Source organism: Coregonus clupeaformis, chromosome 15, assembly GCF_020615455.1.
Source record: "Coregonus clupeaformis isolate EN_2021a chromosome 15, ASM2061545v1, whole genome shotgun sequence".
NCBI classification, from domain to species: Eukaryota; Metazoa; Chordata; class Actinopteri; order Salmoniformes; family Salmonidae; genus Coregonus; species Coregonus clupeaformis.
Window position 1 is genome coordinate 65,879,620 of NC_059206.1, and position 23,457 is coordinate 65,903,076.

The 23,457-nt window shown below is 41.6% G+C and overlaps 1 protein-coding gene across 1 annotated transcript in view; it reads left to right on the plus strand.

Moving 5' to 3' along the window:
- Positions 1 to 19,499, plus strand: part of LOC121573293 (CD151 antigen-like) — a 78,337-nt gene extending 58,838 nt beyond the window's left edge. The window contains exons 4-8 of the mRNA XM_041885149.1: positions 13,212 to 13,286; positions 14,380 to 14,484; positions 16,434 to 16,592; positions 17,846 to 17,932; positions 18,807 to 19,499. Of these exons, the coding sequence (XP_041741083.1) occupies positions 13,212 to 13,286; positions 14,380 to 14,484; positions 16,434 to 16,592; positions 17,846 to 17,932; positions 18,807 to 18,866 (486 nt within the window). The 3' untranslated portion in view covers positions 18,867 to 19,499. The remainder of the gene's footprint in view (positions 1 to 13,211; positions 13,287 to 14,379; positions 14,485 to 16,433; positions 16,593 to 17,845; positions 17,933 to 18,806) is intronic.
- The last annotated feature ends 3,958 nt before the right edge of the window (positions 19,500 to 23,457 follow it).

The following is a 23,457-nucleotide window of genomic DNA, read 5'->3' on the forward strand; positions in this document are numbered from 1 at the left end:
CTTCGGCAACAGTCCCTCTCCAGCAGTGGCCATCTACGGCCTCAAACGGTCTGTTCAAGAAGGAGTTCCAGACTACGATCCTGATGTCAGACAGTTTGACGATGGCTTAAAGTCATTTCCTACAGTCCAAGATGCAGTCACCCTACTCAAGAGAACACAAGAGATTCTCGCCAACTCTAATCTGAAGTTACACAAGATTGCCTCAAACAAGAAGGAGGTAATGGAAGCATTTCCATCTCAAGATCACGCAAACGACCTCAAAGTTCTCGACATAGGGTCAGACACTCTGCCTATGCAGCACAGCTTGGGTCTCAACTGGGACCTCAGGACCGACACTTTCACCTTCAAGGTAGATGAAGATGAGAAGCCCTTCACACGCCGAGGAGTGCTATCAACTGTGAACAGTCTGTACGACCCACTGGAATTTGTGGCCCCTGACACCATTCAAGGCAAGTCTATTCTCAGGGAGCTCACAATGGCAAACGACGAATGGGACTCTCCCCTGCCCCAGAAATGGAGGAGCCATGGGTTACATGGAGAGAGTCTTTGAAAGAGCTATGCAACCTCTATATCCCTAGGGCTTACACTAAGGTCTCACCCCCAGAAGCGAGATGAAGAGAACTATGCATATTCTCGGATGCATCCACGAAGGCAATAGCCGCAGATGCCGACCTCCAAAGTGACAGACGTCAAAGAAGACAGTCACATGGGCTTTGTTATGGGTAAAGCAAAACTGGCACCACGCCCAGAACACACGATTCCAAGGTTGAAACTCTGCGCAGCAGTCTTGGCAGTTGAGTTTGCCGAGCTCATCACCTCAGAAATAGACATCGAGCTTGATGATACAACCTTCCACACAGACAGCAAGGTGGTGTTAGGTTACATCAACAACGAGACCCGGGGCTTCTATGTCTATGTCAGCAATCGAGTCCATCGGATAAGGAGATCTACTCGTCCAGAACAGTGGCGCTATGTACCTACAGATCAGAACCCTGCAGATCATGCAACGAGATTCATCCCTGCAGCTTACCTCTCATACACAACCTGGCTCTCTGGCCCTGCGTTTCTGACACGCCAGTCTCTCAGTCTTGAAAGGAACGCTTTTGAGCTCATTAACCCCTCCTCAGATGCCGATGTTCGCCCCCAAGTGTCCACACTGAAGACAACAACTTCAGCCAAGCAGTTTGGATCCTTACGGTTTTCAAGGTTCTCCACTTGGAAGTCGCTGACTCGTGCCATCACTCACCTCGTTCACATCGCTCGTCTTTTCAACAACACTACAGCGGCAAAAGACAGCAACTGTAAGGGCTGGCACTACTGTCAGACAGCATGCACACCAGACGGATTTTCTCAGTCAAAGGATATCATCATACGGACAGTCCAAGAGGAAACCTATCTAAGAGAGTTTGAGTGCATCAGGAATCAGGAAACAATTCCCAAAGACAGCTCTCTGAGAGCCTTAGATCCATTCATTGATAAAGACGGCCTTCTGAGAGTTGGGGGTCGCATCACTGAAGCAAAACTCGGACACGACGAGAAGAACCCCCTGATCATCCCGGGGAAGCATCACGTCACAACTTACTGGTGAGGCATTACCACGAACGGACCCAACACCAGGGACGCCTTTTCACAGAGGGAGACATCCGTACAGCCGGTCTTTGGATAGATGGCGGTAAAAAGTGCGTGAACAGCATCATCCACCAGTGTGTCACCTGTCAGAGACTTCGTGGTCTTCCTCAGGCACAGAAGATGGCCAGCCTTCCTGCTGATCGTCTCTCCACTGAACCTCCGTTCACCCATGTCGGCCTGGACGTATTTGGTCCATGGACCGTCGCCTCTCGCCGGACAAGAGGAGGCCACGCCCACAGTAAGCGGTGGGCCGTCATATTCACCTGTATGAGCGTGAGAGTCGTTCATATCGAAGTCCTTGAGTCACTGGATACATCAAGCTTTATCAATGCCCTGAGGCGTTTCTTCTTGATCCGAGGCCCAGCAAAGCAGATTCGTTCTGACAGTGGGACCATCTTCATTGGGGCATGCAAGGAACTTAAGATCCCCTCGAATATCAACAATGACTCCGTGGATACCTACCTGTCAGAACAGGGCTGCACCTGGATATTCAACCCGCCTCATGCCTCTCACATGGGTGGTGCCTGGGAGAGGATGATTGGCGTAGCAAGGAGAATCCTAGTTTCTATGTTCCTCCAACAGAGTCATTAAATGCTATGTCACAAAACGCTCACTACTCTGATGGCAGAAGTAGCTGCCATCATCAATGCCAGACCTCTGGTTCCAGTCTCTACAGATCCAGATGACCCTCTCATACTTACACCTGCTACTCTCCTCACACAGAAAGTGAGTATCCCTTCGAGTCCTGCTGGTGACTGCGGAGCCAAGGACCTCTTTAAGTGGCAGTGGCTTCAGGTTCAACATCTTGCAAATACCTTCTGGGATAGGTGGAGGAAACAATACCTCTCTTCACTTCAGAAAAGAAGGAAGTGGCAGTCAAACCAGCCCAACCTCGAGCCTGGAAGCATTGTGCTCCTCAAAGACAAACAAGTCAAGAGGAATGAATGGCCTGTTGGACTGATCACTCAGGTCTTTCCCAGCAAGGATGGTAAAGTCCGTAAAGTCGAGGTTAGACTCTGCAAGCAAGAAGGAATTAAGCTCTTTCTTAGGCCCGTCACAGAGACTGTCCTTCTCCTTCCTCCAGAGGTCTAAACAAACAAGGTCTCTTATATGGACATTCCATAGTTATCAGAGTGGTGTTCTATCACGCCAGGTGGGGAGTGTTCTGTTTTAGTTGTAATACTTACCTTGAATTAGGCTCCTCCTATTGTTGATCTGGAGTAATTTCCTTTAGCTAGAAAATGACCCGTCATGTGACTTGTTAGGAGGAAGTTGGTCATTGTTGCCTCATGTAGAGCTCAGAGTGCTCTGTTTCAGTTTTCTGCTCACAATCTTCATCCATCCTTTACATTGTATGCCTTAGGAAGCTTTGTCAGTGAGTATTTTCATTCCTTTTGCATATAGCTTTCATTTCAGAGCATTATTTGTGGAATTTGGATGTGTATGTTTACTTTGTGGAATAGATGGACAGCACTAGCTTAATTGCTACAGTATGTTAGCCTAGCTTTGGCTAGTTGTCAGTGTGAGCATAATATCAGGTTACGTTCATATCTAGTTTGTATTTTAGGACAGATGACATTGTCTTATGCAGACATTGTTGTTTTTGTGTTTCAGTTTCACGCTGTTTCAACTCAATAAATCTTGTGAACATGGAGATCATGCTTTGAGGGTTATTGATGTGGAGGCGTTTATCTTGCTGTCAAAAATATGCACAGTAATGCATACAGAGGACAGTCAGTGTTGTTTACTAGGTGTTGTCCAATGAATTTAGGCTTTTCTCTGACCACTCCCTCCTCAATCAGGGGTGATTAGAAAATGCTTTGTTCAAAAGAAGACGTTTAATCATCGTATCTTTGGCCATGCAGCCGAAACACGCTGGAGTTTTTAAGTCTTTGTTCAATGGAACAAATAAAGGCATTTTAATTAATTATACGAAGAGTGCCTTGATTCTCCTTTCTTTTTGATGACAAATGTATACCTTTTACCAAAGAGCACCTTCTATCTACAAATACCTATTATTGTGTACCCTAGCATCACTTTCCTTATTTTTTCTAAAAATAATTTTGTTTGTTCTATCATAAAGATTTGATTGAGAATAGCCTATGCCTAGGCTTAGGCTATAGACTTTCATTGTTGTTATTTTTGAAAGTCACAACTTTAGGACAGTACCTTCGTAGGCTAGAACATTTGGGAAATAAGCTACTGCTCATTAGGCTTGGGCGGTATCCAGATTTTCATATCGTCATACCGTCCTTCTCTCATCCCGGGATTTATGGTATTACCGGCATAGCACACAAGAGGGCGCAACAAATGCAAGAAAAGCCCATTGTGCCTCTATTACCAGAATGCTAAAATAATTAGCACAAACTAATAGCGAAATCACATAGACGCTGTTAGCTAAATGCTAACGAGCGTAAACATTTTACATTTTAGTCATTTAGCAGACGCTCTTATCCAGAGCGACTTAGAGTTAGTGAGTGCATACATTTTCATACTAAACAAACATAAAGACAGGTAAATCCAGTTCTTAAAGTTATGTACTCCTGAGTGGCGCAGTGGTCTAAGGCACTGCATCGCAGTGCTAACTGTGCCACTAGAGATCCTGGTTCTAATCCAGGCTCTGTCGCAGCCGGCCGCGACCGGGAGACTCATGGGCGGCGAAACAATTGGCCCAGCGTCGTCCAGGGTAGGGGAGGGAATGGCCGGCAGGGATGTAGCTCAGTTGATAGAGCATGGCGTTTGCAACGCCAGGGTTGTGGGTTCGATTCCCACGGGGGGCCAGTATAAAAAAATATGTGTTCACTAACTGTAAGTCGCTCTGGATAAGAGCGTCTGCTAAATGACGTAAATGTAAATGTAAATGTTATGCAAGCATAGCTAGTAGCTAACAAATGTCATTGTCAGCAATTTGCTTTATCTCCTAACGTATTGCACAAATTAACTGCAGGTATTAACTAAAAAGGTAGCAACAAAAATTCAAATTTATTGGAAAACTTCAAATAAATCATTTAGACGTTTTTTTTTTTACTATCTCGTGGCTTTTTTCAAATACCCCTGTATACGGTGTATGTTCATAACTTTAACTTGTATTAAAGCTTTTATGATAGGCCAGTAGGAGAAATTAGGATAGGTTTTTGGCCATTTTTGGTTTTCAACCTCGCTTGGAGGGATTTTCCCGGCCCTCAACTTGATTAAACTTGTCATTAGATTTTTCTATAGGCTATTGATATTGTTTGTTCTCTTTCATTATTAGTCCCCTGACTACCTTACTTTTTTAGGCTATTCAAATAAGTTTTGGGGAGAAAGCCATGCATAAAATGGTGAAGCGTAGCCTTCAGCCATATTCATTATAGGCTATCGAATGCAGAGACAAGGGAATATAGGCAGTTTTTTTTTACGGCTAAACACAAGATAGTTAAGCAATGTCAGTTATTTTAAAAAATGAATAGGTTTAGGCTATAGTCTAAAGCCCATGCATCCGACAGAAAGAGAAAGGACCAATATTTTCGGACTACATTTTGCGCTTCTTTGGTGGAATTCTCCGCTCTGTCTGGCCTACATCCCTCTCTTGCGTTCTGTATCACATATTTATTGAAATAGGCTATAGCTAGTAGGAATAGGCAAATTACTCGGAATGTCACTTGTGCGCTGCCCAGCTGTGCACTGTGAGACTCTGTTCTTTAATGCAAGGCGCCAGTCAAGTTCAAATAGGCTAAACTATTGTCTGTCATATCACGACGTCGTCACCATCGACGATGATTGACAGCCATCATCAATGGTGACGACATTGTGATATGACAGACGATGGTTTAGCCTATGCTATCGTAATATCACCCAACCCTAGTGTGTGTGTGTGTCTGTGTGTTTTTTCAACACCCTTGTGGCCGCATCAACAAGCATTGATCAGTCTGCTTACTCAGCATTCAAGATCAGAGCCACTTTGAGAAAAGACAAAGACCAGCGGTGAGCCAGGAGAATTGGGTCAAGGTTTTCCCCGATTTTATCTCCCCGTTTGTCTAATGCTAAAGGAACTTGGTGGTGAATGCAGAACTGCCCTACCTCTGATGTGTCTGGTCAAATCAGATGGGAGATAAAACTCTAATCTAACTCTGTGACTTAAAGGAAATGGCCTCCCTTAAAGTACAAGGCATCCATACACTTTAAATGTAGGGCATTTGCAGGTCAAATGCAGAGCACAAATTGAAGGAAAGGACCACATACAATGTACTGCCACAGACCCCCTAGGCTCTTACCCTTACCATCTAGGCTTTTGTGTAGATTTGTAAGGATTTAATGGGTAAGAAGTGAACATTCCACCTAGCCTATTAAAGGTCAAGGTAGAGCTAGTACCTATCCAATCCTTCCAGAGCTACACACAAGTTTATGGGATATTTTTGTATCTACATTAAGCACTAGGGATTTAAACTGGAATTGGACTGATCGCTACATCCCTAAATGAACTGGCAAGGACTGTGCTTCCTTCTTAAGAGGGACACAGGACAGGGGATTTTATTTGATTAGCTTAATTTTATGCCAATATTAAAAAGGCAATCGGCTATTGCTACAGTGCCTTCAGAAAGTATTCATACCCCTTGACTTATTCCACATTTTGTTGTGTTACAGCCTGAATTCAAAATGGATTAAATTGATACTTTTTTTCACCCATCTACACACAATACCACATAATGACAGTGAAAACATGTTTTTAGAAATGTTCGCAAATTTATTGAAAATGAAATATAGAAATTACATAAGTATTCACACCCCTGAGTCAATACTTTGTAGAAGCACCTTTGGCGGCGATTACAGCTGTGAATCTTTTTGGGTAAGTCTCTAAGAGCTTTGCACACCGGGATTGTACAATATTTTACCATTTATTATTTTTAAAGTTCTTCAAGCTCCATTAAGTTGATTGTTGATCATTGCTAGACAGACATTTTCAAGTCTTGCCATAGATTTTCAAGCCAATTTAAGTAAACTGTAACTAGGCCACTCATGAATATTCAATGATGTTTTGGTAAGCAAATCCTAGTGTTTTAGGTTATTGTCCTGCTGAAAGGTGAATTCGTCTCCCAGTTTTCCTCTAGGATTTTGCCTGTGCTTATAGCTGTGTTCTGTTTCTTTTTAACCAAAAAAAATCCCTAGTCCTTGCCAATGACAAGCATACCCATAACATGATGCAGCAACCTCCATGCTTGAAAATATGAAGAGTGATACTCAGTGATGTGTTGGATTTGCCCTCCTGTATTCAGGACAAAAAGTTAATTTCTTTGCCACATTTCTTGCAGTATTGCTTAAGTGCCTTGCTTCAAACAGGATGCTTGTTTTGGAATCTTTTTATTCTGTACAGGGTTCCTTTTCACTGTCATTTAGATTAGTATTGTGGAGTAACTACAATGTTGTTGATCCATCCCCAGTTTTCTCATATCACAACCATTGAACTCTGTAACTGTTTTAAAGTCACCATTGGCCTCATGGTGAAATCCCTGAGCAGTTTCCTTCCTCTGCGGCAACTGAGTTAGGAAGGATGCCTGTATCTTTGTAGTGACACCATCCAAAACCTAATTAATAACTTCACCATGCTCAAAAGGATTTATTCAGCGTCAATCGGTGCCGTTCTTTGCGAGGCAATGAAAAACCTCCCTGGTCTTTGTGGTTGAATGTGCTTGAAATCCACTACTCGATTGAGGGACCTTACAGATAATTGTATGTGTGGGGTACAGATATGGGGTAGTTATTCAAAAATCATGTTTACCACTATTATTAAACACGAAATGAGTCCATGCAACTTATTATGAGAGCACATTTTTACTCCTGAGCTTATTTAGGCTTGCAATAACAATTAATAAATAAAAACATCGACAAACAAAATTCCACTTTGACATTATGGGGTATTGTGTGTAGATCAGTGACACAACATTTCAATTTAATAAATTATTAAATGCAGGCTGTAACACAACAAAATGTGGAAAAAGTAAATGTGTGTGAATACTTTCAGAAGGCACAGTAGAAAAATCTGAAGAAAAATATCACAGTATGCTTCAAGTTATACCAACATGTCATGAGTCTTTCAGTTTGATACATTGTTCAGAAACGTGTTTAAATGTCACTGCCGCAATTGGCGCTATTTTTCTCCTTGTTACAAGAAAACTCATAGCCTGATTTCCCCCCCACACACATCTATGTAGCCCGAAAGTCTAGTTGGTAATATCCAGTAACACATGTAACTCATAAAGATGGTCTGCAGAAAGTGTCTGTTCTTTGTCTCTTTGACATCCTTCAGGGGACATCTGGCCTGGAATCTGGTACAATATATGTTATCCACCATTCATAACTGAGGGGCATTTGTGGACAACAAATGTGTAAATCTTTGCCTGGAGAGTGTGTGAACCTCGTAGGCTGTCCTTACAACATTGGCTAAACTAAAGAACAAACGTCAAACTGCATTTGAAACATAAAATAAATCTATCAATAAATTACATTCTATTACATGTGAACTAGAGGTCTTCACGGGTCCAGAAAGTTGGACCCATTCCGAAATGGATCAGTGGCTTTCCCACCCGACCCGATATGCATGCATGCATTTTTTATTTTTACGGAGACCCGTTCCGAATGGACCCGAGGACAGTCAGACCCGTTCCGAAAAAGCCTGTGGACAAACAGACCCAAACAGACCCGTGCTGGTTTGGATCTGAGAGACCCGTTCAGATCCGAGAGTAGAAAGAGAGCAAGAAAGAAACCTCCAACTGGGCGCTGCCAGCGCCAGCAATAAACGAGTGATAGGCTATTGGCCAAATGATCCACGGTTACGTGTACTTAAAAACTGCCTATAACGAATTACAAAAAAACTGTTTGTGTTTCGATATGTAGCATATTCAAAATTTTATAGCCTGTTGTTTTATTGGTTTTTACTTTCCTAAAACAATAATTGTCCACCTCACGGTTCAGCTGTCAGAGATTTGAGCACTGAATGCATCATGGCATTTTATGCATATGGCGTCCACTGTAAGTTAGCATTTCACGGTAATGTCTACACCTGTTGTATTCGGCGCATGTGGCAAATACAATTTGATTTGATTTGAAATATTACAAAAGTAAATATAAAGGAAGAGAAGCTTAGGCCTATAGCCCTAGAGACTGAGAGAAAGATGGAGATATGCCGGCGGCATGTTCCTGACAACGAAATTGATTTCTTTATCCTTGTCAGATAAGCTACTACTGCTATACAGATACAATGCCTTCAGAAAGTATTCAGACCCCTTGACTTTTTCCACATTTTGTTACGTTACAGCCTTATTCTAAAATGGATTAAATTTGTTTTTTTTCGTCATCAATCTACACACAATACCCCATAATGACGAAGCATAAACAGGTTTTTAGAATTCTTTGCTAAATAATAAAAAATTAAAAACTGAAATCACATTTACATAAGTATTCAGACCCTTTACTCAGTACTTTGTTGAAGCACCTTTGGCACCGATTTAGAGCCTTGAGTCTTCTTGGGTATGACGCTACAAGCTTGGCACACCTGTATTTGGGGAGTTTCTCCCATTCTTCTCTGCAGATCCTCTCAAGCTCTGTCAGGTTGGATGGGGAGCATCACTGCACAGCTATTTTCAGGTCTCTCCAGAGATGTTCGATCGGGTTCAAGTCCGGGCCCTGGCTGGGCCACTCAAGGACATTCAGAGACTTTTCCTGAAGCCACTCCTGCATTGTCTTGGCTGTGTGTTTAGGGTCTTTGTCCTGTTGGAAGGTGAACCTTCGCCCCAGTCTGAGGTCCTGAGCGCTCTAGAGCAGGTTTTCATCAAGGATCTCTCTGTACTTTGCTCCGTTCATCTTTCCCTCGATCCTGACTAATCTCCCAGTCCCTGCCGCTGAAAAACATCCCCACAGCATGATGCTGCCACCACCATGCTTCACCGTAGGGATGGTGCCAGGTTTCCTCCAGACGTGACGCTTGGCATTCAGGCCAAAGAGTTCAATCTTGGTTTCATCAGACCAGATCATCTTGTTTCTCATGGTCTGAGAGTCCTGTAGGTGCCTTTTGGCAAACTCCAAGCAGGCTGTTACTGAGGATTGGATTCTGTCTGGCCACACTGCCATAAAGGCCTGATTGGTGGAGTGCAGCAGAGATGGTTGTCCTTCTGGAAGGTTCTCCCATCTCCACATAGGAACTCTGGAGCTCTGTCAGAGTGACCATCGGATTCTTGGTCACCTCCCTGACCAAGGCCCTTCTTCCCCAATTGCTCAGTTTGGCCGGGCGGCCAGCTCTAGGAAGAGTCTTGGTGGTTCCAAAATTCTTCCATTTAAGAATGACGGAGGCCACTGTGTTCTTGGGGAACTTCAATGCTGCAGAAATGTTTGCCAGATCTGTGCCTCAACACATTCCTGTCTCGGAGCTCTACGGACAATTCCTTCGACCTCATGGCTGGGTTTTTGCTCTGACATGCACTGTCAACTGTGGGACCTTATATAGACAGGTGTGTGCCTTTCCAAATCATCTCCAATCAATTTAATTTACCACAGGTGGACTCCAATCAAGTTGTAGAAACATCTCAATAATGATTGTGTGTAGATTGATGAGGAGAAAAAAGATTCAATCAATTTTAGAATAAGGCTGTAACGTAACAAAATGTGGAGAAGGGGTCTGAATACTTTCTGAATGCACTGCGTACAGAAGGAGGCTAATTCTTGAATTTTCTATCAGAATATTTTATATAGATGAGCATTATATTGTTAGATTAAAGGAGTAACTCTGGTAGGCATAAAACATTCTTCCTCAAGTTCAACTTTCGGAGTCAGTTGGAGCGCTGGGTCGCACTGCCTTCATAGGCCTGCAGTAGTTAAGCCTAATCATAGCCATACCACACCAAACATTCACAAAAGTTTCTTACTTTTGGTATTACCCTAATAAAGTAAAAATGTTGTTTATAGGGAAAATAAAAAATCTTATACTAAATACGGAGCACAAAATTAAAAAGACAGTTCAAACTTAATTTAGCCAACGAAAATATCTTGACAAAACAAAACAAAACATATTTTGCATATTTAAAGAACTGATTTAGATTCATAAATAGGCCTACAATACTACTGCTAATGATATAATAATGATAAAACAAATGATAATAAATACGAAAATAAATAAAAGTTAGAAAACTGCATCAAAGCTGAATATATTAATAATGTAATATTTTATTGAGTTGCAATTGGCTGACACAGACAACAAGCTCGCACAGTTCTCATCACCTCACACATTAAATTAACAGAGGACAGGTCCAATCGGGTACAGTCAGTAAATACATTTGAATTGCACGTACCTGAGACCCGTGGCAATTATATCAGACCCGACCCAGGTCTAAAACAAAAGTCCGAATTTAGGACCCTGCGCACTCGGCTCCTGGGTCGGATCTTGGAATTTTGGGTCTGTTGGACCTGTGAAGACCTCTAATATGAACCCAAGCTAATACCAAAAATGTTCATACTTTAGCAATGAAAACATATGGGCCTATATTGCATAAAAACCATTGTATAAAGAAGATGAGCAAATCCATTGTTTAGTTTTTATTAAAAGTATACAGATGCACAACAATAGATCATCAAACCTCACCACCCACAACTCAACATCCTAGTATTTTTGACCATTTAAAAATGTTCTGTGCTAGCAGTAACATTAGTCTTCCCGTCCTATTGATGTTGTTCAATGTGGCAGTAGTTCTCCTGTCCTTGGCATAGGTTCGGTTATCAGGCCTAGGCTTCTTCTTGGCATCCCCTGGTCAGATGTTAGCCGGCTCTTTGGAGGTCTGTGGTGTAGATGTAGTTATTTTGTCTTAAATGCATATACCCTTTGTCTTCTGGACTGAAAGAATATAGAACATATGTGGTGAAATATTCATTGAATCAAGGAAATGTCAATACCTTCCTTACGATAAGTTTCCATTGGAATTTTGCCTTGAGTGAGCAATAGTTTTGTTGCATGGAGTTCTGATTGCATTCAATTTGTAGGAATATAATATTACACCCAATAGCTTAGGGAGACATTTCGAGTTCTGCATGGCTGATCTGTGGTGGTTATAATTAAACACTGCCAGCAGTGAGGATAGAAGGCAAACACAAACATTTAGCACTTGCATAGCCAACATGGGAATGTGATTCTGGAATAAATAAAAACAGATTCAAAATTGAATCCCCTCTACATTACTGGTCCCGTGTAGCTCAGTTGGTAGAGCATGGCGCTTGCAACGCCAGGGTTGTGGGTTCGATTCCCACGGGGGGCCAGTATGAAAAAATGTATGCACTCACTAACTGTAAGTCACTCTGGATAAGAGCGTAGATGCAGTATAACTTTAGCTAGCTAACGTTAGCATTGCTAGCTATATTTGACAAACTTTGCCATCTCTCTAAAGTACATTTGACCATATCATAATGATGGCAAAGTTGTTTCCAATTAATAGTTTGCATACTTTAGCAATGTCATTGTATTTCCAGGCCACTATAGCTAACTAGTGTAATTAGCCCCACTTGACTTTCAGGCACCACTATGGCTGAGGCTAAATATAAATGCTGAAGCTAGCTAAATACATTGCATGGGCCGAAATTGACCTATGAAGATAGAATTTGTCAACATAATTACACCACAGACTGCATAGCGAATTCATGTGGCGCTTAGCAAAGTAGGCTAGCTAACTCGGCTAGCTTTCTACAATGTGTCAAAACGTGTCAAAAATCTATAACCTAATGCTCATCGTGTAAAAATATATAGCCTAACGCTTTGCTCGAACATAGTACGATTAACGTTAGATGACTAGCTCGATATCTACACTGGAGTATACCAAACATTAGGAACACCTTCCTAATATTGAGTTGCACCCCCCCCCCCCTTCAGAACAACCTCAATTCATTGGGGCATGGATGCTGGCCCATGTTGACTCCAATGCTTCCCACAGTTGTGTCAAGTTGGCTGTCCTTTTGGGTGGTGGACCATTCTTGATACACACAGGAAATTGTTGAGCGTGAAAAACCTAGCAGCGTTGCAGTTCTTGCATCCAGTATGAAGGAAGTTAGTTAGTTTCGCGAGCCAATGCTAACTAGCGTTAAGGCAATGACTGGAAGTCTAAGGTAACCATCCATTGATTTCCAGTCATTGTGCTATTAATTATACCATTGACTTCCAGTCATTGCGCTAACGCTAGTTAGCAGTTGCGCTAACGCTAGTTAGTAACTTCAAACTGCACACAGAGACATTAAAATTGTATCCACGAGTTCATCTGTCTTTGGCTCTTCATTGCCAAAATCCTGAAGGATCCCTTTAAGGGCGGCATACTGTTTGTACAGCTCCGTTGACATCTCACCACATAATCAATACGCCATAAATTAAAACTATCATTGGCAAACATTCTTAGTCCATTTTCTCAAAATAACAAAACGACAACGGTGACCCCACGACCACCAATCGACTGCTCTGATCAATTTAACTCCAGCTCATCTAAATTGGATTTGCCTGTTTTAACTGTGATGTCCATAGACAGAGGGCCAGGGGAAATCAATTTCAACCTAATCCCCTACCTTTCATTGTCTCCCCACAGTACTTTGTCCTGCTGCTGTGTATATTCCTGCTGGAGATCCTCGCCGGTGTCCTGGCCTACATCTATTACCAGCAGGTAATGAATGACTTGATTCACCACCTGATTCCACCGCCAGTAACATTATCTATACCCAGAGCCTGCCCAGAGACAGAAGAGTGTATGTTTGTAAAAACTGAAACCACAACAAGGGAAGGTTCACAGATAATGCACCAGTCTCTCTCTTTCTCAATCTGTTGCTTTTCTCTCTCTCTTGTTGTAGCATTTCTGTATTGTGATGATATCACTAAGATGTGGTTCCCACTACTATCCTTATCACTAGTATATACCCCTGCTGTGTAGATGTTAGACCTGCAGGAATGTTATCCTACCAGCTTGGTGTGTGTCATTTGAACTCTCTCTGTGTAATTGTCTGCTTATGTACCCTGTTTTCATCTCACTGCTGCAGTGTTTCCCACGCTGTGAACAGGTCAAATAAAAACCTATTCTATTTCTCTCTCTTCCTCCCCCCTCTCCCTCCCTCGTTCATTTATTCCCTTTATCTCTCCTTTACGTTCTGACTTGGCTCTACATTCTGTGGTTGCCATAGAAACTGTGGGCCAGCTAGATGTAGGCCTATGCTCTTACCCGAGTTTTGCGCTACTGTTATAAATGAATGAAAATGTACATCCTCTTACCTTTATGTATATCATTTCCCCGCTTCAAAATATTATTGGGTCAAGAGGAATTCCTTCTGTAATTACAGTTTTAGCTATTCTAGACCTTTGATACAGTGGATCGTTCTATTCTATTAAATCGACAATGAGATGCATTACATTCCTTCAAGTATTATTTTACTGATAGAAGATTCACAGTCTTCATTGGTGAGCTTATGTCTGCTTCTCCCACTACCTTATTCTCAATTTACATGCTTCCACTTAGTCCTATTCAGAAAGACAATATCCCTTTTGTTCCTGCTTAGTGCTAACGTACCTGATTTAAGGAATCAACGAGGTGTGTTAGAGTTAGGTTAGAACAAAAGCCTGCACTCAAAAATCGTAGTTTCCCCTTCCTTGGTACTGTATATGCTTCTGTTTCTATTGCCTGCTGGGTAGCTGTGATGTAGTCTGACCAAGGTCATGTTTACTGTGTCCGTTCTCTCATATCCCCTGTGTCCTGTCTTCCTCTGCAGCTCAATGAGGAGCTGAAACAGAACCTGCGGGAGACAATGGTGCAGAAGTACAGGCAGTCAGAGCAGGAGCATATCACCAAAGCAGTGGACAAGCTGCAGCAGGAGGTAAGAGAAGGCACCATAAGCAGACTTGAGGAGTTTGGTTAGAGGTTTTTGTAAATATTAATTTGGGAATTTGTCGGTTTTCTCCAATGTGCATTAATAATCAGCTTGTTTATGTTTACGTTCATTGTATCTACTGTTATTTACACTGTCACAGGTACAGTGGGGAAAAAAAGTATTTAGTCAGCCACCAATTGTGCAAGTTCTCCCACTTAAAAAGATGAGAGAGGCCTGTAATTTTCATCATAGGTACACGTCAACTATGACAGACAAATTGAGATAAAAAAATCCAGAAAATCACATTATAGGATTTTTAATGAATTTATTTGCAAATTATGGTGGAAAATAAGTATTTGGTCACCTACAAACAAGCAAGATTTCTGGCTCTCACAGACCTGTAACTTCTTCTTTAAGAGGCTCCTCTGTCCTCCACTCGTTACCTGTATTAATGGCACCTGTTTGAACTTGTTATCAGTATAAAATACACCTGTCCACAACCTCAAACAGTCACACTCCAAACTCCACTATGGCCAAGACCAAAGAGCTGTCAAAGGACACCAGAAACAAAATTGTAGACCTGCACCAGGCTGGGAAGACTGAATCTGCAATAGGTAAGCAGCTTGGTTTGAAGAAATCAACTGTGGGAGCAATTATTAGGAAATGGAAGACATACAAGACCACTGATAATCTCCCTCGATCTGGGGCTCCACGCAAGATCTCACCCTGTGGGGTCAAAATGATCACAAGAACGGTGAGCAAAAATCCCAGAACCACACAGGGGGACCTAGTGAATGACCTGCAGAGAGCTGGGACCAAAGTAACAAAGCCTACCATCAGTAACACACTACGCCGCCAGGGACTCAAATCCTGCAGTGCGAGACATGTCCCCCTGCTTAAGCCAGTACATTTTCAGGCCCGTCTGAAGTTTGCTAGAGTGCATTTGGATGATCCAGAAGAGGATTGGGAGAATGTCATATGGTCAGATGAAACCAAAATAGAACTTTTTGGTAAAAACTCAACTCGTCGTGTTTGGAGGACAAAGAATGCTGAGTTGCATCCAAAGAACACCATACCTACTGTGAAGCATGGGGGTGGAAACGTCATGCTTTGGGGCTGTTTTCCTGCAAAGGGACCAGGACGACTGATCCGTGTAAAGGAAAGAATGAATGGGGCCATGTATCGTGAGATTTTGAGTGAAAACCTCCTTCCATCAGCAAGGGCATTGAAGATGAAACGTGGCTGGGTCTTTCAGCATGACAATGATCCCAAACACACCGCCCGGGCAACGAAGGAGTGGCTTCGTAAGAAGCATTTCAAAGTCCTGGAGTGGCCTAGCCAGTCTCCAGATCTCAACCCCATAGAAAATCTTTGGAGGGAGTTGAAAGTCCATGTTGCCCAGCGACAGCCCCAAAACATCACTGCTCTAGAGGAGATCTGCATGGAGGAATGGGCCAAAATACCAGCAACAGTATTGACCTGTGTCATTGCCAACAAAGGGTATATAACAAAGTATTGAGAAACTTTTGTTATTGACCAAATACTTATTTTCCACCATAATTTGCAAATAAATTCATTAAAAATCCTACAATGTGATTTTCTGGATTTTTTTCCCTCATTTTGTCTGTCATAGTTGACGTGTACCTATGATGAAAATTACAGGCCTCTCTCATCTTTTTAAGTGGGAGAACTTGCACAATTGGTGGCTGACTAAATACTTTTTTCCCCCACTGTATATGTTTTCATTATGCTTGGTTACAGTATGTTATAGCCCTTCATGTAACTCGTCATTATGAAACTTGTGATTTGAAAGATAGCCCATTGTTTTGTATAAGGATTTTGTTCATGAACTGAATATCATTCAGCTCGTCATCTGAAACAACTGCAAGACAATTGGAAAAACATCCACCACCCTGTCTGGGAAATGCCCTCTCCTCCTCTCCCTCTCCCGCCAGTTTAAGTGCTGTGGCAGCAACAGCTCGTCGGACTGGGGCGAGAGCGTGTGGATCCACACCAGTGAGGCAGATGGCAGGCTGGTGCCGGACAGCTGCTGTAAGACCCAGACGCTGGGCTGCGGCCGTAGGGACCACCCATCAAACATCTACAAGGTGGAGGTGAGTGTCAGATACAGAGAGCAGCCGGTGTTGTTGCGTGTTAGTGTGCTTGCAATTCATAGTGCAAATAATGCTTGAGTTCAGGTTTGTGTATCAAGATCATAGCTGCGGGATGTAGTTTGTGGGTTAGGAATGTATGGAGTAAGCATTCGAAATGTAACGAGTACTTTTGGGTGTCAGGGAAAATGTATGGAGTAAAAAGTACATTATTTTCTTTAGGAATGTAGTGGAGTAAAAGTAAAATTTGTCAAAATATAAATAGTAAGGTAAAGTACAGATACCCACAAAAAATAATTAAGTAGTACTTTACACCACTGTAATCTCATAATACTTGTGGAATATAAAAATACTTGCCTGATATATGTTTTCCAGTTTCTTTAAATACTTTGCAAATGCAACTTATTTCTATTTGTCAAATTGAAATGGTCTATTCATTCCTTTTACATTTTAGTAGATGCTCTCATCCAGAGCAATTTACAGTAGTGAGTGCATACATTTTCATACTTTTTCGTACTGGTCCCCCGTGGGAATCAAACCCACAATCCTAGGGTTTCAAGCACCATGCTCTACCAACTGAGCCACATCATCACATCATCACAAACCACTTGATGTCTCAATGTACTAAATTACTGTATTTTGCATTGTTTTTCTTCATGGTGATGGAAGGTCTACAGGTACCAAACCTAGATGACCAGCCTATGTACAATACAGGAATGTACATTTACATTAAGTGGTTTGTAAGGATGGTAAATTAATACTGCACAAAACGTGGTTGTTTTCCATGTTATTTGATGAAGAAAAATATTTTATTTGATGTGGATGTTTTGTGTCTTTGGCAATAACTTTGCACCTTTTGATGTAAACGTTTGAGGACAGGGTTTTGTTCTTTCTGGATTCTATTAGAATGACAATTGCAGAGAAAGAGACAGGGCAACAACTATTACAATTCCAACTATTGAATCCTGCAAGATACTGTTCTTAATTATACCTACCTTTTTTAACAAAGCGGAGATGCTGAAAATAAGTTTTTGCCTGCGCTACAGACGTCTGTATCGGTCCGCTAATACTAGTAAAGGCTCAGTGCACTACTTGAGTAAAAAAAAATATATATTAGATTTTATTTATTTCGGGGGGTTTTTCATTCCGATTTTTCAGCACCCTCAGCTCCACTACTTCCCGCAGCTATGATCAATTTTGAAAGTCACCTTGAACGTCACACACACACACAATGTGGTCCTACCTTTCCTCTCAAGGGGGGTTGTATCACTAAACTGGAGAACTTCATTTTGGACCACCTGAAGATCATTGGAGCAGTGGGCGTGGGCATCGCCTGTGTACAGGTGAGCAAAAATAAGCCATTTCACTGTTTACAGCACAGAGATAACCCAAGATAGCCACCATCAACATAAGAATCCTTGCCCTGGTCTCTGGAAATTCAGGGGTAATGGTAGAAGTTTAAAGCAACCAAAAGTAATTTTTGAGTTTCATTCTCTCAAACGTCTGCTACATTTGAATTATGTAGACACTGAAACACTTAAACCACTTAAGCATGTATTCTTATGTGGCCTCAGGCATATACACTACCGGTCAAAAGTTTTAGAACACCTACTCATTCAAGGGTTTTTCTTTATTTTTTACTATTTTCTACATTGTAGAATAATAGTGAAGACATCAAAACTATGAAATAACACATTGCATATTTGAGCTGTTCTTGATATAATATGGACTTGGTCTTTTACCAAATAGGGCTATCTTCTGTATACCCCCCCCCTACCTTGTCACAACACAACTGATTGGCTCAAGCGCATTAAAATCCACAAATTACCTTTTAACAAGGCACACCTGTTAATTTAAATGCATTCCAGGTGACTACCTCATGGAGCTGGTTGAGAGAATGCCAAGAGTGTGCAAAGCTGTCATAAAGGCAAAGGGTGGCTTTGTAAAATAAAAATAAAGAAAAACCCTTGCAAGAGTAGGTGTTCTAAACCTTTTGACTGGTAGTGTATGTTGAAATATGCTGGCACCAACTGAAACATATACTTATGTGCCGTCAGGCTTGTACTGTAGTTACAGTACCTGAATACACTTGCAAGGTATCTCTCTCTCTCTCTCTCTCTCTCTCTCTCTCTCTCTCTCTCTCTCTCTCTCTCTCTCTCTCTCTCTCTCTCTCTCTCTCTCTCTCTCTCTCTCTCTCTCTCTCTCTCTCTCTCTCAGATTGTGGGGATGGTGTTTACTTGCTGTCTATATCGGAGTTTGAAGGCAGAGCCGTACTGAGAGTAGAACACGAAGAGAAGGAAAAGGGAGGGGTCTAGTCTCTGCCACCCAGTGTCATCATATCCCAGCGACCCGTTTAGTCATGGGGTCTAACACTGTGCCATGCAAACAGAAGAGGACGATATGTGTAAGGGTCTAGGATGCATTATGATAGTGTCTCTCAATCCATTCCCTGGGGGGACCATTTTGGTTCTAGCCTAGCACTAACTCCCCCGATTCAACAAATCAAGGGCTTGATTTGTTGAATCATTTGTATTGGGCTAGAATTCCTACGGGGTCCCCCCTTGGAATGGGGAATCAGATTTATGCAAGCTATCTGATCTACAATGCTCTATATTTTGGTAGTCTGCAACAACAGAGCACTCTGTGTAACCTAGTGTGATGTAAAGATCAGTGGACCAAAATGGCCCGTGCATGAGAACAGCTTGTCTTAACATTGCAATAATCATGACTGTGGCTTAATGAGCGAGACCTGACCTCTGGGGCCGATTACCATGGCAACACATTTTCATTATACATCAAGTAGCTGATTATACATTTACACCCATCTTTTACACTGTTTTTCTCTCAACTTTTTAATTGTTAGTTTATTAGATTTTTTGTATTTATCTTTTAATACAAGGGATTTCTCCACTTGTCGTCAACACTGACTTTGTGTAAAATCACATCAAACTGACTACTCCTGCAAGCCTTTTTCATGTATACTGAACAAAATTATAAATGCAACAATTTCAAATATTTTACTGAGTTACAGTTCATATAAAGAAATCAGTCAATTGAAATAAATTAATCAGGCCCTAATCTATGGATTTCACATGACTGGGCAGGGGTGCAGCCATGGGTGGGCCAGGGAAGGCATAGGCCCACCCACTTGGGAGCCAGGCCCACCCACTGGGGAGCCAGGCCCAGCCAATCTGAATAAGTTTTTCTGCACAAAAGGGCTTTATTACAGACAGAAATACTACTCAGCACCCCCCCCCCCTCAGATGATCCCGCAGGTGAAGAAGCCAGATGTGGAGAAATGAACATTAAATTCTCTGGCAACAGCTCTGGTGGACATTCCTGCAGTCAGAATGCCAATTGCACGCTCCCTCAAAACTTGAGACAACTGTGGCATTGTGTTGTGTGACAAAACGGCACACTTTAGAGTAGCCTTTTATTGTCCCCAGCACAAGGTGAACCTGTGTAATGATCATGCTGTTTAATCAGCTTCTTGATATGCCACACCTGTCAGGTGGATGGATTATCTTGGCAAAGGAGAAATGCTCACAAACAGGGAGTTAAACAAATTTGTGCACAAAATTTGAGAGAAATAAGCTTTTTGTGCGTATGGAAAGATTCTGGCCTCTTATTTCAGCTCATGAAACATGGGACCAACACTTTACATGTTGCGTTTATATTTTTGTTCAGTATATATTCTGATTGTCTTTGTGTGCCTTTGTAGATTTTAAAAGATTTATTAAGTTTTGCTTTTATTCAAACCATAAATGTTATTTTATTTTGTATTTAACACACGAGTAGGAGGACTTGATTATATGTAAAGTGTGCCTCAAAGACACCACAAACTAATCAAACTGCTGTATTTCTGTTGGTTTTCCTCTATACATGGAGGTATTTAGCTGAAATAAACACAATTAAACCTGTTTTGGGGTAAATTTACAAGGTGTAGGTAGCTATGGTATGTCAAATGAACTGTCAAAGGGAGTCATAACGTTATACATATATAGGTAAGAGCTACCGAATGTCATTTTTGGTGAGTTTGGACATTTACAAGTGAATGTGAACGAGAGACATTGTGCAAATGAACAGTACTGGCTCTGGAGCAGCATGTGTACATGCTGTGTCTGTGTGGAGTCTGGAGTCGCTAGGGTAACGGGCCTGCCTGCTCTGGTTGGAGAAGATGGGGGAGGAGCAGACAGGCCGAGAAAGGAGAAAAAACACAAGGAAATCAAAAGATAGCAGTGGCAGCTTTACAGATAACTCATCCAAAGGGCTTTGACTTCTCAAACACGGCAGAAAGCCAACACAATATGATGCCCCGTCACCTTGTTAATTCAGCCACTTAGATAACGCGACCGCTAAGTTTAACTTGCTAGTTAACGCAGAATTCTTAATTTTTCACGCAGGAAAAAAGATACAACTCATAAGAAATATCTTGCTTCGTTTTGTAAACGCAGATCTAAAGTGCTTATTGTAATTTCTGCTCTGCATCAGACTAATTTTGTGCTTCAGTTGCAGTTCTCCAGTCAGATGAGGATTCACTAATGGGCATTCTATCAGCAGACAGACTCTGACTGATGTGGAGCTACTTTTCTCTGGTACTTTTCTCGGTGTAGCCAGCCTACTTTTCTCTGGTACTTTTCTTGGTGTAGCCAGCCTACTTTTCTCTGGTACTTTTCTCGGTGTAGCCAGCCTACTTTTCTCTGGTACTTTTCTCGGTGTAGCCAGCCTACTTTTCTCTGGTACTTTTCTCGGTGTAGCCAGCCTACTTTTCTCTGGTACTTTTCTCGGTGTAGCCAGCCTACTTTTCTCTGGTACTTTTCTCGGTGTAGCCAGCCTACTTTTCTCTGGTACTTTTCTCGGTGTAGCCAGCCTATTTTCTCTGGTACTTTTCTCGGTGTAGCCAGCCTACTTTTCTCAGGTACTTTTCTCGGTGTAGCCAGCCTACTTTTCTCTGGTACTTTTCTCGGTGTAGCCAGCCTACTTTTCTCTGGTAAAATGCCAGATTAACTTTAAGAAAAACATTAAAAAAGTAGCTGGCTACATTCTTTCTATGATAAACAGAAATATGCAAAAAATACCTTGCTTTTACATTGTAAGCTCATTTAGCCTACTTGTGTGGCTTCCAGCCAAATATCGTTGCACTTCTGTTGTAATCTGATGAAAATGAAGCTATTTTCTGCCGAATGTGTTGCACTAATGTATTTTCTGTGAAGGAAAACTATAGTTGCACGCCCCTGATCACTCTATTGAAGCATAAAAACACTACACTGTCAATATACAACGGGACCCCTGTCAATACACAGCTGGACTCACCTGCTCCCGCTTTCTCCAGTTGTGATACTTACAAACAGACGAGACTGACTCAACTGTTCTGGGGAACTATGGTAAACTTCATAATGTAAAATAATGTGACCAGTGAATTGAATAACGCAATCTGCTTTATCTTCTAACATATTGCACAAGTTGACTGCAGGTATTTACTTAAAAAGTAGCTACAAATATGACAATATATTATTATGTATAGGAAAAATTTCCTGTGGTGATTTCCAAATACCCCAGTATACGGTATGCCGTCCAAGCCTAGTATGCGATGTTACGATGATAAGTTGACTGAAAATATATTTATTCATCATTTTTTAATTAAAGCTGGTGAGTTCCGGACCCCCTAGACATAGCAGCCTTCTTGTAGTTCAACCAGTTTACATTAGCCTATAGCCCTACTATCAATAAGCTCATGTAACTGCATTGTGTTTGTGTATTATTTGGCATTTGGGCCATGTCCCTCTTAATTTGGGCCATGTCCCTCTTAATTGACATGGAAACCAATGTTGAGATGACGGCTGTATTACAAGTGGTTGACTATTTTAGGCCATGCGATTTACTTTTACGACTCATATTCCATCACTGTGTGACTGTGGCTGCGTTTACACAGGCAGCCCAATTCTAATATTTTTTCAACTAATTGGTCTGACCAATAACATCAGATATTTTTCAGAGCAGATCTGATTGGTCAAAATACAAATTAGTGAAAAAAAATATCAGAATTGGGCTGCCTGTGTAAACGCAGCCTGTGGGTCTCTGTAATGAACTCCGCAGCAGCCCAAAAAGCAATCACTTTTTCCAAACACCAGGAGGCAGCACTTGCCAGATAATTATCCTGGTACGCACAGTACTATTCTCTAGCTTTGTCCCTTGTGACACAAAGTCTGATGAAAACAACTGGAAAGTGTACCATCAAATCTTCAATAACAATCCTGTAGGTCAGCAAGGATTTCCCCTGTTGTACCTATTACTTGCGTAAGATGCCAAAGAACCTACCCCCTGCGTAATATGACAAAACATTAATTAAAGGTCAAATTACATCTCCTGCGCTAATGTCCAGAAAAAGAACTACATCCATCCATTAGACAATTAGACAATTATGAATCGAGGTCTTTAGAAGAGCACACATTCATGTGAACACCGCGGGGTGAGTCATCGCTTGCAAATCAAGAGGTCTATAATAGTTTCTTAGAGGCAAAGCGTGTAAGAGGGGGAAAAAATCTTTGACATTTATATTGGATAAAAAGTAATGCAGAACATGGACCAGTCTAGTTTAACGGGAAGCCTTCTGAGGCTGACAATCTGTAGAACCAGCCTGGACTCAGAGCCATATGAAATATCAGGGGCACAACTTTCATTTTAGATGTGGGGTGGGACATAACTTATTATTATTATTAAACAGTACCAGTCAGAAGTTTGGACACACCTACTCATTCAAGGGTTTTTCTTTATTTTTACTAAACTCAGCAAAAAAAGAAACATCCCTTTTTCAGGACCCTGTCTTTCAAAGATAATTCGTAAAAATCTAAATAACTTCACAGATCTT